Below are 27,018 nucleotides of genomic sequence, written 5' to 3' on the forward strand. Positions count from 1 at the left end.
AAAAAAATTATGATGTTTAATATTATCCTATTAATATTTAATATACAGTACGTGTTATTATGCCGATAGATGAAAGATACATTTAAGGGAAATCAAAATTATTGTAATGCATTATAAATATATATTCTCAAAGTTATTTACATTACAAAGACAACAAAATCCTAGTATTCCACATGATAAGAGAGTGACTAAAAATTAATATTAAAGCAAAATTACATATAGGTATTTATTTAAAAAGAAATTCGATAAATATAAGTTTGCCGTAAAATAACATAGCATTATCAAAGATAGAAAGAGAAAATAATTTCTTACTTTATTTAATTGTAGTTCTTTTAAGTATAAAATTATAATATTCTTTTATTGATTGATTTATAAATTCATTCCAAAATATATATCCCCAATAATCTACTTGTTCTCGGTAATTGCTCTATTACACTGATTTTCGTACAAAAAATGTTCTCACTGCCAATCAAGTTCGTTCGACATTCCAGTAGTCATCCGATAGTCGTTGATATTTTTAGTTTTTATATAATTCAAAAGGTTTTACACCTATTCGTGACATCACTAGGATGTGCCCGCTTATGCACTCAATCATATGCACTCGACCATTGTGTGGGCTAATATTGCCAATACTAGAAAAATTTTTAGTATATATTTTCAAACTATCAGATCCTCGACAGTTTAAAAAAAAATCACGATAATATTAATCACGAGTGAAATTAGACTTGAACCTTATGCAAGTGCAGTAGATAAAATATAATAGGACGTAAGTATAGGAGTATTCAATTGTTAATATTTTATTATTATATTTATATCAGCATAATAAGAAAAAGAGCGTATTAGATTAATAATAACAAGTATATAAAATGTAGCACTTAATGAACATAATCGATCATAATAAATTTCAATTTACTATTTCAATTCAACAAATTTCATTCTAATATAGTTCAAGTTTTTAAACTTTATAACAAAAATAGTAATTTAATTTAAGTAAGTTAAAAGAGCATGTAGTAATTTAATAAAAATTTAACAAAAATAGTAATTTAATTTAAGTAAGTTAAAAGAGCATGTAGAAACGTGGACAAAGTTGGGGTTAAATTCTAAATGGATTTGCATATTTACTAATAATTTAGGGAATAAAAGAAAATATGAAGCAAAAAAAAAATATCTAGAAACATGAAATTAAGAACCACTTATCAACATTTCATATAATTAAATAAAATTTATCATTGACTTATAATTCACAAAAATTACTTTATACTGTTATAAAAATAACTTTTTCATCAGAATTCATAATATTAAATAAGGAAATGAATGATTATTTACTTAACAAATTTTAAATTACGATTATGACATACTCTGAATAACATAAAATTCAATTTTAGATAAAATTTATTCATTTAAATAATTATTACAAAACCATAGAAAATATTTTATATCAGATTCATGTGGTTCTAAGATCATTATACCAAAAATCTATGTTCCATATGCTATTCAATATATTATTGAAATATTATTAACGTGAATAAGTGTTACAGTATTTATTAATTATTATAATTTTGTAACTTATGTACATTATATTCATATATTAAATACACTTTAACTAAATTTAAACAATCATATATAATACTGGGAAGATACTTTTAGTAAATCTGCTTTATAATTTTTAAGTAAGAAAATTTATTATAATCAACATGATTTAACAATTTTTGAAATGCAATAAAGCTTCTTATTTTTACCAGCTGAAAATTTAACATAATAATACAAAATAGCTGTCGAAATACTAGTCAAAATATCATATTTCTATTATGTATTCATTATTTTATTAATTAGCTTATTAATCGACTAAAAATAAATTTGATGATCTTTAAAAAAATAGGATTATTTTAAAAATATTATTCGTACATGAAAATTTTATGAAATTTTATGAATTCTAAGGTTGCTAAATTGTTAATTATAGTAAAAATTAAAAATTTTATACTAATATGTAATCTAATGTAATTCTTTTTTATTACAGGAATACCTTAAATTATAAATAAAAAACAATTAATGATAAACGTATAGAATGTAATGAAAATTAAATTTGATTTATAATTAAAATATATTTATAATAAATTAAATAAATAATTAATATGGTACTTAATTGTCCATATCTAAATTTTTGCTTTTGAAAATTTCTGTTTCAAAACATTAAAGAAAGAAATATGTAATTTAAAATTTTTTCAGTTATTTATTATCTATATTTATAATTGAAATTAAATTTTTTAAATTATTATAAATTCAAGATATTTTTTTATTTTCAAAATCCAAAATATTGCTTCCTTAACTGTCATTGACGTTTCTTTATTATTAAAGTATGAATATTTGAACATATGAGGCAATTTTTAATGAAAATGATCGATAGAACTATGCAAACTTTGTCAAACAGATACTACAAAAGCACCGAAATATTTCAACAATTATATTTTGTTTAGTTTTGGGCATTATTAATAAACATAAAAACATTACAGTTAAATTTCTTTATCATAACAATATAAAAATCGAAGAAATCATGTTTATATTTTCTAATTTCTTTTAATCGTAGTTTCTTTCTACAAATGAAATTCATACATTCTTAGTTTTAATATTCTTAACAACTAATATGAATTAATTATATATACAAAGAAATTAAAACATAGTATTATTCCTTTTAAACAAAAAAATTTCTTTGAAAATAATGCGTATTTTTATTTGTAATTAATTTGATTTTTACAATTCATTGTTTTTGCATAATTTTTAATTTCAAGTGGTTTAGACTATTAGTTATCTTATGAAATGACTTACATGATTGCAATATACAGATAGATTAATTCATAAATTCAATTTTCATATAAAAGTTATATAATCGGTAAATTATTATAAACTACGAGCAATGGTCTTTGGATTGGTTACACCATTTTTTACACAAGTATATTTAAAAAATTGGATATCTCATTATTTATAATTCATTCAGAACAAAAGATATTAATAAAAGTTGTATTTGCAGAAACCGAATTAAATTTTGAGTTTCCGACAGACAGTTTGGTAATCAAGAATTCTATCTGAGAAATACATAATCGTATACCATGTTTATTATTTTTTTGCATCGTTGCAGTTTTAACGTAATGTTAGTGTTAACATCATTCATAACAACTGTTTTTTTTTTTAATTTTATAAACACTAACTTTTTAGAATATGTACAATATAATATATTATGTTTTCTAAGAATTATATTTAAATTATTTATCTGAAATTATAAAAAAGTATATTAATATTATAAATGTTACGATTTTAATTACTACTAGAAATTTGGATATTTTGAATATTTGAAAAATTTTTTTTATAATTGTCGGTGTAATTACTTTAAATTTATGAAATTGAAATTTCTTTTAAATTACATGTAGCTTAGGAGAGAATGTTTAATAGTACAAGAATAAAATAAAACTTGTGAGCCTCGTTATTATTTTGAAATTGCATTAGTTACTGAAACATCTATTATTTCATTCATAAACATAAATCAGAGATACGATGATGTATATATATATAACAAATATGAGGATATAGTAACAATAATAATTGTATTTAAACTAGCAATGTTTAGGTTTCAATTATATAATAATTATTGTTGTAAATTTTCCTTTTAATTATGAAATAACAGAAATTTTCATATACCCTTACAATTTTTCATCCTTATATAATTATTTATGAAACTTCAATATATGCAGTTAATTGAATAATGTAAGCTCATAACATACATTTTTGGAAATTAAGGATTTCTAATCTACTTGATTACTTTACTATCAATTGGTATTATCTGCAGTTCTTGTAATAATATTTAAGATTAAATATTTGAAATACGATCATAGAAATATTATTGTAATACAAACACTTTATATAAATATGTAAATCAAGGATTATATTATGTAAATGATAGTATGACTTGGGATTCTTGTAAATATTACTATGCTCTACTACATATTCGATATTATAAAGTAAATAAGTATTTAGTGTCCTTATTAAGAACATCAAAATTATTATTGGAGGTATATAATTAAAAAATCTGCCATTGTGTATAATAGACTGAGTAGAAAAATTATTTAATGCATAGTTACATTGCGATACCGTTAAATGATTAACATCATAAAAATCGTCTTACCAAGTACGTGAAAATGCGTCGTCTGAAGAAAAATCTTAAAAGAGGTTGTCGGATTGACAAGCAACGTTGCTTGCACTACGTCGTTGCTGTATCGATCAGATCCTCGGCTTCCGTAGACGCATTTCCTTCACCTAAGGATATATATGGAAGACAAGTTACGCGCATTTAAAGAAGTCTATTGCTTATACAGCAATGTCAGGTGTGTGTGCGTGTGCGTGCGCGTGTGCGTGCGTGTGTGTGTGTGTGTGTACGTGTGTGCTTTCTCGCACTAGAATAAATTACGTGAATTCATATTAAATATCTTATTATATATCTTAGAAAGAAATAAAATATCTTTAAAAAGATATTAATGTTGACTACTTTATGAGATTGTGAATTTTTACAAAACTTTTCACAAGTATTTGCTAATATTGAATGATTCAGAATATTCGGCTTTTTAGTACATACCGATTATTAAAAGTTTCCTGAATATTAAAAGTATTTTTTTTTCTTATAATCCTCATATAATATGCATTTATACTAATAATTATTAATCATTTTATTATAAATATGTAGATTTTGTTATAATCTTATTGATTATAAATATTTATTATAAATTTATGACAATTAAGTTATAATCACATGCTATTTATATTATTCATATGTTTTATTTATTTATTCTTAGCGAAATCATAATATCATTTATATTTAAAAACTATTTGGATATATTCTCTTGACGTTCACTTCACTGTAGCGAATTACATAACATTCTCTAAAATATATTTTAAAACTAAAATATTATTAATAATTCATACCAACACCAAATATTTAAGCAGAATCACAAATTATTGAAAAAAAAATTAGTTAATTAAAGAGAATTATGTACTCTTCGATTAAAATAACGTAAAGCAGTATTTTTAATGTCTAAGTGTGGAAACCAATAGATACCGATCAACTTTTTTATCTATGGAATATGTATTTTCATCTTTTACCTCAGGATTATAAACCATTATTATATTAGAATATTAATGAAATGAAAGTTTTATCTATTAAATTATCCATTGCATCATAGATGGCACCATTGAGAAAATATTGCGGAAATGATGTAGACCAGAATTTTAAATTTACTACTCATTTAAATATAAGTTCGTACACACAGTCACAATTCCATTGCAATATTAAACATTTTATAGCTCTGGTATTATATTTCGTATAAATTCTCGTTTTTTAATTATATTGAATTACTTCCGAGGTCTTCTATTTTCGAATATATTTTGCGTTTCCCATCCTCTGGGTATCCGAAGAGCAGCCGTTACCACTGTGTGACAGCTGTTATGATCTGATTTTGGCGAATATTTTTCCCGTAGCCTTACCTCGAGGGTCGTGATACTCTCATGCCAATGTAGAGGGTCAATGCGCAATGTACATCATATGATAACGTTTGCAACGATTAGATGAGCGAACGTGAATCAAAACAATCCGACTTGTTCGAAAGAGGCTTAACTCGTCCAACATTTGATTATTTATAAAGCGCTAAGCGACGATAAGTCGAGTGAGCTTTAGTTTATAATGAGCTTGTCGTTACTAAAGCATTGTTATGTTTGTCTTCTCTTTTTATTTGTTGATGTGGTTGTTTTAGTCGCGATTGTATTATATTTAGCCTTCGCGTCTATCTAAATTTGATAAGTTCAAACGGGCAAGGTTTAATCGGCATATTATATTTTACTGGAATATATATGTTTTTTCAATATAAAGCGTATAATTTTGCAATTCAATTATCTGTCGATAAATACGCTATTATGGTTGTTCAAATCTACGTTTCTAATAACTATAAAGAGAATAATAATTTATGGCAGAGATGTATTTTAATTTCAATTATAACGGATGAAGAATGATGAATATTAAGGATCGTGTAAGCACTGTGGTAAAACTTTTCAATATTTACATGTAACGAAATTTTAGTCATTTATTCTTAAATAAAAATTGTAATAAAAATGTAGTCTAATCGAATTCATTTTAGAGAAGGCGTAGAACTTTGAAGAAACTAAAAAGCTAAAAATTTCTTTTTGATAGAGGATTTAGTAGAATTTCGAGTCTCTTATTACCATTATGTTTAGATATTATGGTAAATAGAATAGAAATTTAAAGAATATAATGAATTTTATTTTTCAGCTAACAATTAATAACATCAGTAGAAAGGTTTTATGTTGAATCGATCAACTTAGATATAATATGCAATCAAAATTAAGTTAGCTTTATTGTGATAAAATCTTCGATTATTTATAATAATTAGATACAGTGTGAATAATTGTTGAGTTTTTTTCTAATCACTTTTATTTTTAATTGCCAAATGAATGATTAGTTATTAAAAACGAATAGGAAGAAATAATATATTTATATATAGCTATGTACTATATAATTTATATATTATGCTTGTACCTAAAATATCTATATATATATATATATATGTATATATATATACCATACAACATGTACTTATATTATTTATACATTTGGCTTTGTAAATTAAAGTATGTATATATAAATATTACAAGAATAATAATAAATAGAATATAATATAATATTAAAAATTTAATTGTTTTTCGATAAAAGTAATTTTAACAAATTTTTCATGTAAATATCATATGAATTAAAGCTAATGTGTTATAAAAATAAAATGAATAGACTAATAATTATTATTATTAGTATAATAATTTATAAATAGTATACAGTGGAATAAATATTGTTATTGTTCTTATGATGTATCTACATTTAGGAATATACGTTTCAATGTAAACAATATCACAATTTTATCAGATATAACATATTGCACGATATAATAATTATAAAGGGAAAATCTGTTGGGGAATCATCTCGTTATAAAAGTATATAAATTAGTAAATATTAAATTCAAAATACTATTCCTATTAAAATATAGAGCTTTAAATTGTTATGAAATTGAATGCTTATTGTAGGATACACATAGGATTATTTTTTTATAAATCAATAACAAATATTTGTAGTGTTTTTTATGACAATATTTCATATCATGTATTTTTGATGATATAACAACAATGATTTATACAATATACGATAGTAACTATAACGTACATTGTCGTATACCGACGGCATTATTTACTTTTTTCTCTAATATAAACATGTGTTATTTCAATTTATTTGAGATATGAGTATTGAGTGGTACATCTCGTGCGGTTAATTGCTCTTCGCATTTTTTTCTTGCTTATACGCACTGGCATTCATACATTATATTTTCTCCCAAACGTTTACATGACTTTTAAGACGTGCATATATACTTTATTTGAGTAATGTAAGTAGCATGCTACAATGTTTTGCATCTGTTCAGTCATTCATAAACACTGTAGGAATATCGAAGGACGTTTATTTTAAATCTGCTTTTATGTATAACAATTTTTTAATTTTTATATTCCTTCTGTATCCCATTAATTAATTAAGATATTTCATCTATTAAATTTAACTAGATCCATATAACGACTTAAGCAATTATGATTGTTTTTTCTGACATAGGAGAAATACAAAGGTTATTCTCCAAATATATATATATATATATATATATATATATATATATATATATATATATTAGTCTGTTAAAGATTTATTTATTATGTGCATCCAAGAGCCGAACACTTTTTTGTTTAATAAAATATGATCAAAATATTTTTCATTAAAATAACCTTCTAATTTATAAAAAGTTTAGATTCTGCCATGGGTAATCAATAATGTTGAAGTTTATTATATATATGTAATATTAAATATTACAAAAAGGATTTTTTCATAAAATATGCATAATACTAATATGTAATGTATGCGATATATGTGTTATTAAATGCATATGTCGTTAAATTTGTATATTTATTATTAATATCATCTAGAATATGCAGTAAGTTTTATACAATATTTTGTAATTAATCCATACGATTATTTATTTTTATTTTTATTAGTCTTAAAAGCAACGTAACTGTTACATATTCAATATTATAATTAAAATTATTAAGTGTATTTACATATATATTCGTTCGGAATATATAAAAAATTAATTAAAAATAATTATTTTCCTGATAATATTATGAAATCGATAATATATAGTACGAAAATCAAATTAATTAAATGAAATGTCATTATTAAAAAAAAAATGATACGATACAATAAACTATAAATAAACAATAATTATGATTAAGTGTGTGTGTATATATATATATATATATATATATATATATGATGGACTACAATATATTTTATTTAACTAATGAAAGGTAGAAATTTTTTATTTAATGAAATTATTTAATTAAAAACTACGTATTAATCTATTACACACATGATAGTGTAACATAGATAATATTAATATTATTATTTAAATAATTTTTAATAATAAATGCATTCAAATTTAAATATATATATTAAATGAATTTGTTATTGTATTATTTAGAAAATTATTAAATATAAAATTTAAAATATGTCGAGAGTATATGGATTGTCGAATACGCGCACGTTATTACGAATTTCCAAAAATTCAAGTCAACCTGTTAACTTTCATTGTTATTAAATTAAATTATAAGAATTATATTTAATTAATTTATATATTAATATTTATAAAACCTAAGTGTATAGGATGTTGAAGAGTTCTTATTTAAGAATTATAATTGTTTCAATGATCTATGTAACGTAAATAAATATCTAACATAAAAATAAAGATAAATGAAGATGAAATAAGATATTCAGTGGAAGAATCTGATACTTTGTAATATTCTATTAAACAGCATATTCGGCTCTACTTATTTAAATATTTATAAATTGGAAGAAACGAAAAGTCAATATTCATGAAGATACGATGCTTAATAATATCGGCAGTCTGCATTATGTATTCTCTATCAAGCAGATAATATGAATTCAAATTTGTAGCTATTCATTTGCCGCCTGCAATGTACGTCGGACTTTATTTGAAAGCAACGGAATTGCAATTAATCTAAGTGTACATCATCCTTAACAGAAGTAGTTATGGTAAATTATATGTTTCTAATACAATGAAATTAATGAATTATTTCCAAAACTTCAAGTTGTTTCACAATAATTTGTGTTATTTCACATGAGTTTCATATCATTTCCCTATGAATGCCGACGTTCAGAAAATCAATATTGTTATATATTAATAATTATTCATTGGAAATTGATTTATTTCAATCAATTAGGTAATTAATATTTAACGAGCAATATGCATTTAAATTTATAATGCAAAATAAAAAAAGTTAATGTACAATCTTAAAATGCTATCAATATCTTAATTATGTTATTTAAAATTTATTAGACTTATTTAGTGCTAAATTATTTAATCGAAACTTACTCGCGGATATCGATTTACTAAAATAATGAATTTTAATGGATATTTAGTAATTACATGGAACATATACGATGAAATACTGTATTATACTATAGATTGTAAGAATTTTTTTTTTTAATTTACAATCTTTCTTTAATTTTTATTCTCTTAAATACAATTTATTTAGTATATTCTATTTATTTTTAATGTAGACAAAATAATATAAACAATATTCATTTATTTATACATAGTAATTGAAACGAGTGAAAATGAATAAAAATAGATTGAATCGAAGAAATTAATTATAATCGTAAGCTCGATAAATACGTTACGATTTTACATTTGTCATTAAATTACAGTCGGAATAATCCCAACTTTTTTTAAAAATTGCTTTTACAATAAATGCATTAAGTCGAAGAATATGGATTCTTAGTGAGATATTTAACGTCTTTTATACAGTAATATTTACAAATCGTAAATAGCTTACATAGAAACCTATTGACACGATTTTTTCTTTATATTTTTTTTGCTTTGCTTTATTTTTTTTGGATATATGACTTATATAGAAAAGGTCATATGAATTAACATGAAAATCTGTTATAATAGGTGCACGTAAAGTTGAATAATAATAATCTCGTTAATAAATGAGAAAGATGATCAGAAATCTTTAACTAATCAACTCATTCAATTTGTCTTAAATTTTATACACTTTAATTATTATAAATATAAATAACTTGGCGTAAATATTTGAACTTGATATCGTATATCATTATAAATAATGTTTGTTAATCAATGAGCTTTCTCGTGTAATTTTCCATGAAAAACTCAGTCTCTTCGACATTTATTATTGACACTATGAAATGACATAAGCATTTTCAATTAGCTTTTTCAGGCAGTAAGATAAATAACAATAGACACAACTCATATTACATTGGTTAAAGACATTTTTTGAGAAAATGCTCTTGGATTGTAGAATATGGTTTGTACGTACACCTGATATATCAGAGATCTTCTGGATGTCAGGCACTCCGCTGAAAATTTTTCAACAAGAATAAATGTATCATTATTCATTTCAATAATTGATCCTAGTTATCTTTGGTACACTTCTGTTGCATTCATTCGTGATTAATTAATTATACATTTGTTCAGAGTAAAAATATTGCAAAGCAAAATGATTAAAGAAAATAAAATTAAAAAATTGAATTATTTCTATGGAGTAGTTTATACGTAAGTCGTATTTCAGTGTTAGAATATTATAAGGAATATACTTTTTTTTTTGTTTATATCGATGTAAAATATGCTGATCTTACATCAAAGATTTTCTGAATCGCGCAATGAATTAATTTTTTATATTTATATGCACAATTTAATAAACTTTGATTTTGATTATTCAATAAATTCAACTGATTTGTAATTAAAAAAAAGTTCGAAACCTAAAATTACTGAACAAAAAAGCATATGTTTTCAAAAATTTGATGTGCATTTTAAAATTTAATATTGGAGAAATAAGTATCGTGAAAATTACTTTCACCATATCTTACAAGAAAAACTTATAATATATTTATATACTTCTTTGAAAATTTATCGATTCAATTACATGAGTTCACAGCCGTAGTTATAATATTTCTTGAAATGGCTATGTAAGATAAGGAAATAATACAAAACATTAATTATACAAATAGATAATCTTGAACGGTAAGTATGCGTTCATTTAAATTGTACACACTAGAAGAAAGTAAACATCTTAAAGTAAAATATCGACGACATTTGGGCGCTACTACTAATTTTAATTAAACAGAGAAACATTTGTGTTTCCCTTTTATTTACAAAGCAACATACATATGTATTAAACACGAGCAATTAAAGTTCGAAAGCAATATTTATCTACTTGATTTTTTTGTTCCTTACGAGTTGAGTAATAAAAATTTTAATGACGTAAAATATCTCTAAAAAGTTTGTCTGCTACTTGCGATGCACACACACACACACACACACACACACACACGCACACACACATATATATATATATAGTCGATGTCGATGAATGAAGGAAATATCAGTCCGGAAGAAGACTAAAAACTATATATAAACATACGTATTCGCGCTCGTACTTAATTATCGCTTTTTAAAATTCGAAAAAAAATGTTCTCGCTTCTTCTTACTTAAAAGATATCTAATCAAAATTCTGACAATTCTGACGATGTCAGCTGCGCGAGAGAATTAATGCGAATGTGCTCTGTACTATTTTAACTAATATAAAAAGAAGTAAGTTCTGAATGGATGGTTTTATATTTATATTGGTAAATGAATTTATAATTCAAATGTACAAAATGATTTTGTAAGGTTATTTTTATTCGTTTAATTTTTCTGTTTTTTTTTTGTTTTATTTTTTACAAATTGGTTCATCCGACAAAACACTTAAGTTGTTTTTCCTTTTCTTTCTTTATTTTATTTTAATGTATATATTTTTATTTTATAAGAATATCTTATAAATTACAGCATAGAATGGTGTATAACGAAATTTTAATTATAAGCTAAGATTTCTTTATAAAGAGCTATTTGTCTACATGCCGAAACGTAAAAGTATCGACAAATGAGTTATCGATCAATACATTATTATGTACCTAACGAATAAGTTTTATAAAATAATAGTACATGAATAAATTTCGCACAAACTTCTTCATTATTATTAATTATCGTAGTTTCTATCGACAATGTATTATTAGAATATATATGTTCCTTATACGCTTAAATAAATTTAAACATTTAACGAAATTCCATTTGAATGAGAGAAATGCGCAGTCGTCACGTTGCACTAGTGATACAGCTGCGCTGCAATTTTACAAACACTTTTAACCTGTCAATGTACAGCATTAACTTTGTTTTATAAAAATAATCTCCGTCTTACAATTTCGTATCTTTTTTATACTAGCAATTATTCATTATTATTAAAATTATTGGAATTCGTCCGTCAACTCCGATAGTAGAAAAATATTAAAAGCAAGTAGGAAGCCTAATTTTAACAGCGTCCCTGACAATCAGTGCAGAGCCTGGGTTTTCAAGCGGCCCAGCTTGCTACAAGCAGCGCTCGATGAGGAGTTTGAAAATCCTGCCAATGGCCAGTCGCGAGAGCAGCAAACAAAATTAACGAAAAGCTCGCCAAGAGTCTCCCTCCCTCCCACTCAGTTCCTGCACACTCTGATAATTCTCTCTCTCTCTCTCTCTCTCTCTCTCTCTCTCTCTCTCTCTTTATCGCTCTCGGTTTGTCTGCCAGTCTTACGCACGGATGCATACGCATTCTAAATAGGAAGAGGGATAGGAGGTTAAGACTCGCCGACTTCGTGTCAATTAGCCTCGGTGCGATGCCGTTCCGTGAATATCGAGGCTGGAGTCACTCAGAAGCAGTACTTGCGCGTACTGACCTCGGGCACGGGACTCAGCTGGGAGGATGGGGGTCGGCCCTCGCGCAGGACGACCCCGTCCTCCTGTCAGCCATAGTAGTAGCTGGTTTTGGTGCTGCCGAAGCGCGAGCCGTCGGGTCGCAAGATCGTGTGTAGGCTGTCGGTGCCAACCATGTGGTTACCGAGGTCGACGCGCATCCCGCCGAGGGAGTGCGTCGATATCGGAGACAGCGGTATCCTCGCGTCGCTGTAGTAACGGTCACCGTGTAGCCGCTCGGCCAGTTGCGTCTCCGGTAGCCTGCGGAGCAAAAGGAGGTGTTAGCCGATTCCGAGCATGAGTTAGTTGAGCAGGATGCGAATTATCTGTGGTGATTGGATGTGCGCAGGCACACGTTAAGATTACAGAGATTGTAAATTGTTCAAATTACAGTGCTTGACTTTACATTCTGCCTAACTACGTTAATTATTCAGTTACTTAATTTATTTTATGTAAAAATAACTATGCAATTAATAATAATAAAACAAGTAAATACCTAAGTTTTATTTTTATCGCTTTTTACCGTAATATTAATGTAATTATTGATATACATTTATTAAAAAGAATTGGATATATACAGAGTGACATCTAATAGGAAAATTTTAAGGATTAAAAATTTTTCAGTTATTAAATGCCTCGATTATAAGCTTTATTTGCCTTCTATACAATCAGCTCGGATTTGTAGAAGCTTCTACGTTGTGAAATAATCATCGGTAGATTTTATTAATTAAAATTAATGATGATTCAACGATTTGATGAAACATCGAATAAAGTTTTATTCGCTAATAATATGACTACACAATTTAATATAAATTATAGTGGAACATACGATATTCGTCGATACCCGAGAGTATTTCATTACAGAGTAGCTTTGCTAAAATTACCAATTTCAAATAATATAACGCGCAGACAAGTTTTACCTCGTATCCTGCATTGGTACTGGCACGGGTGTTGTCAGGTCGATATCTGCGTCGATTTCTGATATATCGTCGGTGAATCCATTGGGTAGAGTCTCTTCTTTGGCGTGGAACTTGGCATCACGCTTCGTTCGATGCCGACTTAGTAAAAGTCTTCCAATTACTAAACCTAGCAGCAACAAGACTCCCGCCGATACTGACACGATCACGTACAAGTAAAATTTCTCCTGGTTGTCTATGAATTTGGTAAAACAAGGGACACGATGAGATTTTTATATGAAATGCTTTTTACATGAATTGACATACAACGTGAAAATAGATTGTAGATTGATAATATTTAAAGGAATGTTCAATTGAGATTGTGGAGTTTAATACGTTGTATCGATCATTTATTTGAATTTTGAAGGTTTCTTGATCAAACGAATATCATAAATAGTACTGATAATTTTATTTTACAATGTTGTTTTTCAGGAAAAATATTACGATATTTTTCTCGAAACAATTATATATATATATATATATATATATATATATATATATATAGATTTGACTCAATATATTTACTATTATTTTATTTATAAAATGCACAGGATTGAATCGATTTCATTATAAAAACAAAGTTATGGGACTGATTTTGAAACTAATTTTCATTCCTTAAATTATTTTTTAAATATTTGTGATAAAATATTTTTCAACGTTAAGAAGTGTATAAAATTTTTCAAACAACGTTTGCTACGTGTTTATTTTAACTTTTCTATATTTTTAAAGTAATCTTTAAAAAAAAAAGTAATTAAAATCAAATACGTATTAAATCGTTTGTCTATTAACCAGTTGTTTTTTGTCACTTATAACATTTTATTAACTAAAAATTATTATCTTTTATTAAATAAAATCTGAATTCTGTCAGAAATATAAACTTCCAATTTATCTCAATTGTCGAATAATATAAAATCACTTTTCACGATGCAAGTCAACATTGTTGAATTTTCTATACCATTAATTTGTATAGAATATTTTGTTTTAATTTTTTTAATATAGATTTTATATATTAGAGAAGTTGAAGAAATTGAATGAAACACACTTCTAATGTTTTTATTTCTTTGAATTAAAAAATTCTTGTTTTAAATCAGTAAGGATTATTAGAATTAAATCAATAAATTATTCAAAAATTATTGAAATAAGTAGGTTGTTAATTTGTAATAATGTGTGCTAAACATACCGTTCGAAGAAATAATAAACATTATATTAAATGCATAGATTTACATAATTATTAGAAATTCAACTATTTTTAAATTTGTGTTTCGATTCTTACAAATGCTTAGAACTAATGAATAAACACTAAGCACATAATAGAAAAGTATTTAATAAACTAATAACGTTTACATGTAAATATTTAACTGCAAGGTAATAACTAAATAAATAAATAAATGTATTAATTGTATGTACCTACCTAATATATTTAAAATCTATTAAACATGCAAATCTAATGCTACAATCCAAAGTTTATGAAAGGTAGGAATAAAAGTAAAAAAACCATGAAAAAAGTTGCCAAACAAAAGTGACTTCAATATGAAAGTTCAACATTCAATTCTTTATCTATTTATTTCTTATTTATTTGCCTATGCTGATTAAAATTGTGATAGTGACTTTAAACTTATTTCTTTACAAAAGCTTTGAGCTAATTATAAAATTAAATATAATAGCAATTGGAATAAATTATTAGCTCATAGCTCATAAGAGATGGTTTATTTTCTATAATTATGCATTGACTAAATTGAATTATAATATTTAAAGTCATAATTACTGATTTGTATATACTCTTTTATTTTAATAATTAAATTTTCAAGTTTTACTTTCATGCAATTCAAATAATTATAAAATTCATAAAATTTTATTTTATTATTATAATGTCACTAGCGAAGTTTAATTTATATAACCAAGTTAATTTTTTTATATTTTACCTGCTTCAAAAATCTATTTTTATTGCAAAGAAAAGTACAGAAGGAGGAAGATACTTTTCAGTATTCAACAGATATTATTTTTATTAAGTATATTACATGTACTATTAAATAACTTTATTCACATTGAATGGCAAAAAAGTAAAGTCTTTATTATTTATTATTTATTCATATTATTAATTATTATTAATTATTCATTTGTATGTGAACTAGATAAGAGAATTTTCATGAAAGTCATAGTAATCATTTCAAAAGGTCTGCTTCAAGGAATTAATAAAATTGTTTGTAGAGTACAGTTTCACAAATAAATGCCTTTTTAATATTCATAAGATAATGAAAGAAGATATAAAATTTAGCATTTACTTTTCACGAATTAATCGTAGATACGCATACAGATTGATGGATAATAATTGTATAATTGTTCTGAACTTGGATTTCAACATTAGTAATAAAAATTTAAACTTTCCGTTGAAAATGCATATCATTAATACGTATAAGAAAAAACGAAAAAACAAAAAAAAAACCGACTCGTCGATATATATATATATATATATATTAATCACAGAAAGCCACCCCTCCTGCCCAGCTATTATGATAATACGTAATATTATCCCGTTATTTTATTACATTGGACAGCTTGCCCTCCCACATCAATAATCCCGTGAAATCGCCGAAGCACCTTCGGTGGTCCAGGGTCATAAGCAAATCGATAGGTCTCACGACGGTCGCAAGCACAAGCCTAACCCCTCGTTCCACTTGTGGATCATTGTCGGTAAGTGAAATCCCTTCGCAGGACAGGCGACTTGTGCGGCGCATGGCTACTTACATGCCAGGAACACGTAAGCGCTGATCCACTCGTTGACGTAGTTGAGGAGTACGCGGTCCTCCTTGACGGGCGTCGCGTACAAGACGGTCGTGCAGTTGCTCACGTTACCGACGGTCGACGGGTCGGTCAGCATGTGGCCGTTGCCAGGCGCTGGTAAGCGCTCCTGCATTCTGATCGCCTTACCTCTGTCGCCGACCGCGTTGAGATTGTGCAGGCGATCACCCACTACAAAGCGATAGGAGGTCTCCGTGATGGATGAGAGCGCTCCGCGAAGAAAAAAAGTCTTGCTAATCTTACACCTTATTATCATTTTTCGGAGAATTTATGCATACGATTACGTTATCTCGTTAAATTAATTAAGCGATTTCGTTCATTCCTCTGGATTTTACAGTCTGTCTCCGAATTTGTAAAATCAGCAAACTTGTTTCTTCGATAATGACTCGGTGCCGAAACTTCGTGAGTAACTTCTCATTATGTTCACTCGTTAAGTTTTAATCAATTTGTTACCAGACTATATATATATACAAAGCTTCTCCCTTCTCAATTAAAATAAATTAAATAAAACTCTCGATGAATAATATTGTGCACTTATGAATGAATGCGTTCGTTACGTTTTCTCAAAAGGTATTTACCGCCATTTAATTATAGTTAAATTGAATTTAATAGCTTGTTGAATACAAAGCGTTTCAAGCTTCGGAGGTGGTTAAATAAATTGTATTATTATTCATAATGTGCTAGGTGATTTTTACAAAAAGGTGAAATAACATTGTTTTTAATAAGAAACAAAAAACAAATAAAATAAAATAATATTACGACTAGCTCCTGTCATAAAATTGCACTCCAATATATTCAACATTTTAAAAAGTTTCTTATATTCTATTTCCAAATGTTCATTATTTAAAGGACTTCACTTTCGAGACTTTTAAAACCGAAATTATATGATATCATAATATATTCGCAAGATATACATTAAATATTATTATCAATATAAATAATAGTTTTTTATTAAACAATTCATTGAAAGTTATAATCTTTGATTTAAAGGATTTTCAATCATAAAAATATCGTAAAAACATTATTTATTACTACGGCCAAGTAACTAATCCCGATCGATTTTTTAAGCAGAAAGTTTTTGATTCTTAAATTATTATTTAATATAGTAAATGCTCAAATAATGTTTTAATTTTAAACTACAAATATTCATATCTTTAAATTATATATATCTATATTTATAATATGTATTTGGATTATTTTAGATTAGCCTGTGTAAATTGCAGTTCTACATAAAACGCAAATAAGACTTTTAATAATCACAATGTAAATTTAATGATTAATATGCTGAATAAAAAGTACCAATAAACATTATTATATAATATTTATATTTATTATATTTGTACTAACTTTATGGCATACGAGCGATTAAAATAACATGGAATAAAAAGTTAAACAGATAATGGGTAAATTTGCAAATGATTTAACTTGTCATATGACGTTACAATTTTTTTTGTTTTATTTTTTATTTTTATGAAAATAAATGCTACCGTCGAACATTCATATCATCGTACTATTAGAATAAAATGAAAATTATAAATTGAGAATTTTGCAACGATTTGTTCCAATTTCATATTAATTATATAATCATATGTACATTACTGAACAATATAATTATAAAACATTTTTTGTTTTTCATCATCTTATAAAATATAAAGTGAACATTTAATACAACTCAAACGTAATTATATAATTTTATTTACATTCATTTTATAAATTAAAATGATATTAATATAAGCAATGATTTTTATGAATGATGAAAGTCTATTGTTTTATTGTTAAGACTGAAATTGGTTAGAAATTGGAAAACCAAGAAAATGTCGATAAAGTACTGACTTTTCAATTACTTATGATCAATCCAGTTGAATCGTCTCCGCAGCAGAAGAAAGCGATACAGAAAAATATTAAATATGAGAGGTACAAGAAAGGCTCACTGAAATGACACGAGCGATATATTCACGTATGTAGGAAAGATTATGATGCGCCTTTGGTTCACCTAAATACATAGTAGTATTTTATGTGTGCGTATGTAGTATATACATGAAATACATAGAAAGATTAATGTTCGGTTAGGTGGTTTGCGTAGGCTTATGTCTACATATGTAGTTATAAAATTCACAAATCTTCTCATAATTTAGAAGAAACTTTTTAATTTAATCGTTTTTGTAAAATATATGACGTAATGCACTCGAATGAATATTAAACATTTGAAAAGATTAACGAATCGAGTTATTTTAATTAATGTTAAACGTACGTTGTTATTATTGATTATTAATAAACTTTTTATATAATAATGAGTAGTTTATCAAGACCGTATTCGCAGAAGAATATATTTATGTACAATGCACATAATATGCTTAATAAAAAATTATTATATAAATTATATTCTTAATTGTAATGATTTAAATACAAATGAATCCATTAATTCAATTGTATTAATTTCTTAACCTATAAAACATGTACTTGCAAGTCGTTACATAATTTTGATATAAAATGATGTTACTCTCTCTTGACTGTCAAAATATTAATTGTGTAGAATTTTTATAATATTTTCTAAATTATTTGTAATATCTGATACTTAAAGAAAAAACTTATTCTAATATGCTTTAAATATTAATAATATTATACCTATAAATCCGTTCATTCGAAGTTAAATAAAACTGTTTAATAATTCTTTTAGTATTTGAATAAATGGTTGCTTACACAATAAATATCATGATAATATTTAATTTATACTTTGATTATTTATACTTTCCTAAATAAAACGGAATGTAACGTGATTTTTTTAAAAATAATAAATATTAAATATTAAATAAAAATTATATTCCAATAATATATTGCTAGTTTAAAAGAAAATAAATTTATTTACGACTTACATATTTTTTAATACACAATATAATAAAATCTAATTACACTGATTAAAACGTATACTTGAACAATTAATTAATCAAATTAAGCAAATCATCTTTGCCTTGTAACTCGTACTCAACTAATAATACGACAACTGTGATTGTTCTCTACCTGAAATAAATTGTTTTTTAATCACTAATAGTATCATTCAATAAAATTACATATTACAACATCTGTATGTTGATATGATAAATGTGTCATACCGTCTTAATTAAAGAGATAAAAGTATGCATTTCATATAGTGATATCAATGATAATCATAATTCTTTATACAACTGTTCAAATAGAAGTTTAACAAAAACATAATCAATTTACTATTTTATCAGAGTATAAAGGAAAAAGTCGATTCTGAAGATACAAAATATTATTTTTAATTATCATAATATTTACTGGATGAATATTATATAGATACAAAGTTATTTAAAAATTTAATCTATACAATATTTTATATTTACTTTAGATGTAAAAATAATTAGAAAACAATAATTATTTAACATTCTATACTTATACGATAAAGAACTACTTGAAAATCCTAAGTATTCTCTATAATATTATTTATTTTTATTGTTTATTTTTTTATCTTTTATTTTTATTTTTTATATTTTTTTTCTCTAAAGTTTCATATTACACATATTAGACAAAACCAATTTCTACATGATATATGGAATCAAGTAAATGTGGTTCTTCTTCATTTACTGTTATGTTTATAAGGAGGCGAATAATTCTAAAATAGAGATTTATCAACTAATATATAAGTAATATTTTAATGCATTAAAATCTTCAAATTCATAGAATTTTTACACATTTCACTTCTACCTTCATTTGTCTGTGTTGCCTATTTAGAGGATTATGCATATTTTGTAACCTGTTATGTTGAAAGTTCAGTAGTTAAGAGAAAAAGACTGCAATATATATTTAACTGACCTCATATAAATTATTAAATAATCATAATTGCTTACGACATCAATTTATATTAATCAAACTTTTGAGAAAACACATCAGTTATGCTTTTAAATTTTTATACTTAACCGCCCATTCAGGTTAAAATAGTATTATATAAAAATATTATTTTAGCAATAATACGATAATTTATTTTGTTTACAGTATGAAACTACGAACTTATGACACAAATATTTAATACGTAATAAAAATTTATTAGGATATTAAGTTAATAAGTATTTTTATATTATTCACTTAAACTGCTTTTTTAATATTTGTAATATGTTTCATAGTTGATGTGGTAGAAATAAATGATTTATTTCTTCAAATAAATTATCAATGAAAAATATATTTTTATATTTATATAAAAATAAAATACAAAATTCGTTATGGTAACTTACAGTTATACTTTAAAATTATTAATAATAATTTCATGGCTTTATTTATGCATTTGTATTTAAAAATGAAATTTTTATTTAGACACAATTTTCTAAGGTAAAAATGAAATACGAATGAAATTTTTCTGAGTTATCTAATAATAATCCTAATACTAGTAAATGCTTTAGTTCAGGTGAACTGAAGTTTAAATAAATTAAGAAACATAATATTATATAAAGTCTCATATCATAAAAACCAATTATTATTTACTGATTAATTATTATTACGTATGATATCAATCTCATATAAATTAATTTAATTGTATTAATGATATATTTAATAAAAATATTAACATTATAGAAATATGGAATGTTATTATATACATATTACAATATATATTTATCAAGGTTTGAGAAAAATATAATTTTACGCGAATGATCCAAATTTTTGTGAGATGGAAAATCGGAATCATATAAAGAAATTAAAAAAAGTTATGGATTTGTTGATCTTTAAGACATTCCTAATTAATAAGTCTGAAAACATGTACTAACGCGTATTTAATTCTATTGCCACTTACACTTGTCCGTGAATTTATAAATAATTCGAAAAAATAATAGGATATTATAATTCAGTAACTTTAACTAAAAGCAGACATATCTATAATTATTGATCGTATATTGTTTTATGTATTTTTATTCATTTAAGTATAGAAAAACAAGTTCTATTTTCAAATAACCATTGAAAAGATAGTCACCTTACATTTAAATTATTATTAATATCAAATTTTTCACGATATCTATATAATGTCAATTTACATTTTTATAAATCACATATTCCAAATTGAATTTAAATAATTTTTATCGATTAATTTTCTAATATAATGAATATATCACGTATACAAAAATATCGAAAATCTATATAACTTAAAAGTTATAAAGTATCATTTGAATAGAATAAAAATATACAACGATTATACAAAAAATCTTTAACAATCAATATGTAAAACAGCATTTTGTTTTACAACCAGAACTATATGTTTTATTTCTTCTTTTATGAGTATGAAGCAAGTCATATATTTATATTATTAAATATATAAAAACAATATAATTATTAAATTTGATAAGTTCTAAGTTTTTTATTATTGTTAAAACAAATTTTTAAGTAAATCAAGACTAAACTAAAAATGTAGCCTCTGCATTATTAAAAATCGATTGAAATATTTTTAGCTTGAATATTCATCATAAAATATGATTGAAATATAATAAACGTTAATGCTTCAATAAATTAAAAAAACTAGAAAAGTTTATATAAAACGCTTAAATATTTGTATAAAAAATACCTAGATGGAAAACTTTTAATCGTATAAAAATTTTCAGATACGTTTAACAATTTTAATAATTTAAAAAATAAAAAATATAAGTGACAAAGTGATAATAGTTGCAAAAATATTTTATTTTAAATCAGAAAAATTAATGAATTATAAAAAAGCATTATCTAAAAATATTTAACAAAATTAATTACGAAAATTAATTTAAAAAAAAAAAGGAGTTTAATACAAAAGCCTTTTGATTTTGTTATCTTTATGAGCTGTTGAAAAAGTAGGGTCCTTATAGTAATTAAATAAAGAAAAATCAATGAGCCAATATGATTTAATGAAAAAATTAAAATAATTTTTTTAAATATTAATAATAAATTGTTATTTTAATAGTGTATTGTAAACTATTATTTATATAAAATATACAGATATAATGTAATAAAATGATAAGTTATTTTATTTATCTTCAAGCTTTTACTGTAAAATATAATGTGCTGTGTGCATAAACTTTTATTGTGTTTATTACAACCTTTACGAGTATTCATGCTTTTTTTTAATAAAAGAAGTAAAGACGAAAGTATAAAAACGAAAAATTTTGTAATATTTTCATTATAAAATTAATTATCGACTGTATTTTTATCATCAATACATGTTCCAGCTCATATCATTTTTATGAAATTGTCAATAAAAATAAAGATTATTTTTAAATATTCTACTTATATTAATCCGATTACTGTGCAATATTTTATGAAGTTATTTTTTTGCATTGAAATAAAGTTGTAGAAAATTGATGAAATTTCGTGAAAATATGTCGATATTAAAGAAGAAAACTGATATATAAAATTTCTTCTTTTACCTGAAATTTTTCATAATTAATAAAATATGTATATTATTCTTGGAGCACTTAAAGAATATTTAATAAAGAAAATTTTAGTTAGAATATACATTAACGACATAATTAAATATACGTCTATTTTACGTTTAGTAAATGTATTTGTACCTTGTTCTTTTATTTCGTTAAATTTAGCAGATTTAATAGTTTTTCTCAATATCTGTTTTTTGTTAATTAATATGACTAGTATCTTCAGTATTTGTTAGCATTCACTTGTTAAATATTTCGTATATAAGAGTTACATTTTTATGTTTTTATTATATTTCAGTTATGTACAAGCATGTATTTTTTACTAGTAGTTAGTTAATTAAAGATTAAGGTAGGATAACAAAAAAAAAAATTGAAACATGTAAAGAAAGTAAATTCAGAAAACTACATATTCGTGGTTTACTCAAATTTAAAGTTCTCATTTTTTTAATTAATTTGTTAATACAATAAGTTACTAATATATTTATAAGTTTATTGCTAAAGTCTAGTATATGCAACTATATAAACATGAGAGCTGAGAAAAGGAAGAACCGAATATTTTACTGTTTCATTTCAATGTTAATCTATAAAATTAATTTATTGATATTTGAAAAATGTATAAATATAGTACACTCATTGAAAAGATTCTTATAAATCTTAGATTATACAGTCGAAATTAAAAAAAAATATTAACATTAATAATAATATTAATTATAGAAAATAAAAAATAATAAGATATAGAAAGAAAATCAGATAAATATTTCTATATATTTATTTAGTATACATATATATATATATATATTAAAAGGCGATACATCATTTCTATAAAATTAACAGTATTCATAATTAAACAAATCATTTATTTAAACTTTCGTGCAATAGTATATTCTAAAAAAATTTTAATGCAAGTTCCATTTTTAACAGAGATCATATAATATTTGAAATAAATTATAATAATGTGGTCATTATTTATCTGTAAAATCTAATACATCGTTTTATTATTATGTAGCTGATAAAATTGATATTATAATTTATTAGAAATAACTGAAGTTGAAAATAGATTATTTATTAATTCGCAAAGTCGGTAGAAATTTATTAAAAATATCAAGAAATTAAACATATTTTCAAATATAATGTAATGCCTACGTGCGCAGGCGAATGTTATTTTTAATGTGTGCACATTGGCTGTCTATATGTGAGTATTCGTTTATTTCTCTATCTATCTGTCTCTGTCGGTTCTCTTCCACCGTTTCACTGTAGGCACTATTGGAAAAATATGGGATTGGGCGGCGGAGGGAACAGTTTGTACGATATAGCGCGGTAGAATATGTGCAGAAGATGTAATTTCTGTTATACACATATGCCGTTACTTGAGAGGAAATGGCGTGTCCGAATGCCTTAGACAGAATAGATAAAGTTGAAGCTCGACAGTCATTATGTGTGAGTAGAGTGGGAAATCGTGATATGGTATACGTCGTAAGATAATCCTCGTGACCACTGCACGGACATTAATACTGAAACGGAGGGTGGTAGAAGTGTCTTCTAATAAATGTATTTCATTGGATTCATTATTTTAAGGCTAATTGCGCATGTATATATATATATATATATATACATATACATATTATAATTTATATATACATATATATATATATATATATATATATATATATATATATATATGTATATATAAGAGGTATATACTTAATATATTGATATTAATCGGGATTTTATTATATACACCATTAGAGAATGTAAAGTTACCCTTCTGAAAAAGTTAACAATTGGAGTTTGAAATGAAGATTCGTACCCACGTATGCATAGAAGAGAGTTTGATGTTAGTTAAATGGAAGTGGGCGGAACGTTTGAATTGAAACGCATATCTAATTATTCTATTCGACCTCTACTATTTTGCAACTAAACCAACACTCTCACTTATCTGTATAAAATGCAGTATATACAGACACCTAAACTTGTATCTATGGATATAGTACACATAGTACGTGAGGACTACTGAAACGATTTCCTAAAAGAGAAGGAGCATATTTTCCGTATATATTAACAGTTTCCTGTTAAAATCGTAAAAAACATGATTTACGGCTGGTGTACCTTAAATAGTAAAATATTGAAAAGCATTGCTACTAAGTTAAATCAGCTTTAAATTTTGCTTTTATTTTAAGCTACATAACGTGGACATGACGAATAAAGTGGTAATGAACGATTTAAGAAGTCGTTTTAAACCAAGATTTATTCAACAAAATTTTCCTTAAGTTACGCTAATTTTAAGATATCTAATAAATATTTCTAAAACAATCTCGGAATAAAATATTATATTCAGAGAACAAGAATACGAAAATTGCATTATCTAAAGTTTTTATTAATAATAAATACTAGTATTTCCATACATTTGATTTTAAGCATACATAGGCACACACATACGCCCACATTAATTTAATATATTTTGAATTTCGATTTTTAAAACATTTTGTAAAGCGGCGAAATATTTGACATTTCATCTCTGTGCACATTAATGGCATAAAGAGATCAACAGATTTTTCTTTATTAGCTTATATAAAATTGATGTTGCGATGCATCAATATCAATAAAAAAATAAATAATGAATATTAATAAATAAAATAAACAAGCAGAAATATGCAAAATTTATATTTATACTAATCTTATATTTTATACTTTACTTATACATTCTTATAATATTCATATAATATTCTATTTACATTCATATTTATATTAGCAAAAATATTAGCAGAATGTTTTAAAGGCTATTTCATCGAATCCATTTTTAATAAGCTAAAAAGATTATTTTCAATATTCCATCAATAAATTTCATTTTTCCGATAAAATTGTATTCATCATAAAATGATTGCCTAACTTCTTTCTACGATTATTCCTTCATTATTAAATGTATGTAATAATTATAATAATATTGACTATACATAAATAAAATGGTTATAGGAAAAGTCAAATTATATCGATCATATTTTTAATGTATATATTTCTTTAATTGACAAGGATATTTGACAAATTTTTGTACAAACCCAATTTATTTTTCAAAAATATAACATTTGCAGTTCATTTAGAACGCATAAGGTGAATAAGTTTACATTTTTAAAACTTCTTTTTTTAATAATTCTCTATAAAAGTTCCATTTAAATTAAAATATAATTTAATAATTTATATTTTAATGTTCTTACAATTACAAAAACTTTGGAATTAAGAACATGTGCGTTTCAGATGAAATCCTTTATAGTTCTCATTAATTATAAATGAATATCTATATTTAAAAAAAAATTTCGGTATTCATGAAAAATCACGATCAGTTTTGTATTCAAAGTCACTCGTTAAAAATGAAATTCTATCACTAAAGATTTACTTATGTTTTTGATAACATAATTTATTAATGTAACTTCAAAAAATTATTTCATAATTATTTTCTTAATTCCATCACGATTTATTAATTCATGAATCTTATATATATATATATATATATATATATATATATATATTAAAATTTATAATTTTTATCGTTATGACAAATCAATATTACTTGAAAAGCATATATTGAACCACTTCATAATCGCAACAGCTTTGTCTGTTTAAATTTGTATTAATGCATTTGCAGGAAGCTTAGTCACCGTAATTAGCTATTTACGACTAGAAATGTAGTCCTTAAGTAATATCGTCGTTAATTGTATCGTGGAAAAACAGAAGAAGACGATGAATTTTTAATATTTTTTTATGTAATACAGCTTGATAATTTTATTTAATATGTACAGTAGACAGAAAAAAAATTGAATGAAAAATAAATTAAAATTTTGTTATGGTGTAAGGCACTCACTTATCTTATCTGCCATCTATGGTTGCAAAAGACTTAGTATAAGAGATCATTCAACGGGGATTTAT

General features: G+C 24.6%; 1 protein-coding gene across 2 annotated transcripts in view; it reads right to left on the bottom strand.

The window, feature by feature from the left end:
• Positions 1-12,027: 12,027 nt before the first annotated feature.
• Positions 12,028-27,018, bottom strand: part of LOC105359255 (protein eva-1) — a 238,799-nt gene continuing 223,808 nt past the window's right edge. For both annotated transcript variants that reach the window (XM_011495794.1, XM_011495793.1), the window contains exons 7-9: positions 16,646-16,870; positions 13,865-14,096; positions 12,028-13,205 (exon numbers count right to left, since the gene is read on the bottom strand). In XM_011495794.1, coding sequence (XP_011494096.1) covers positions 12,995-13,205; positions 13,865-14,096; positions 16,646-16,870 — 668 coding nt within the window. In that variant the 3' untranslated portion in view covers positions 12,028-12,994. The remainder of the gene's footprint in view (positions 13,206-13,864; positions 14,097-16,645; positions 16,871-27,018) is intronic.

This window comes from Ceratosolen solmsi, unplaced genomic scaffold (assembly GCF_000503995.2).
Source record: "Ceratosolen solmsi marchali unplaced genomic scaffold, CerSol_1.0 scaffold11, whole genome shotgun sequence".
NCBI classification, from domain to species: domain Eukaryota; kingdom Metazoa; phylum Arthropoda; class Insecta; order Hymenoptera; family Agaonidae; genus Ceratosolen; species Ceratosolen solmsi.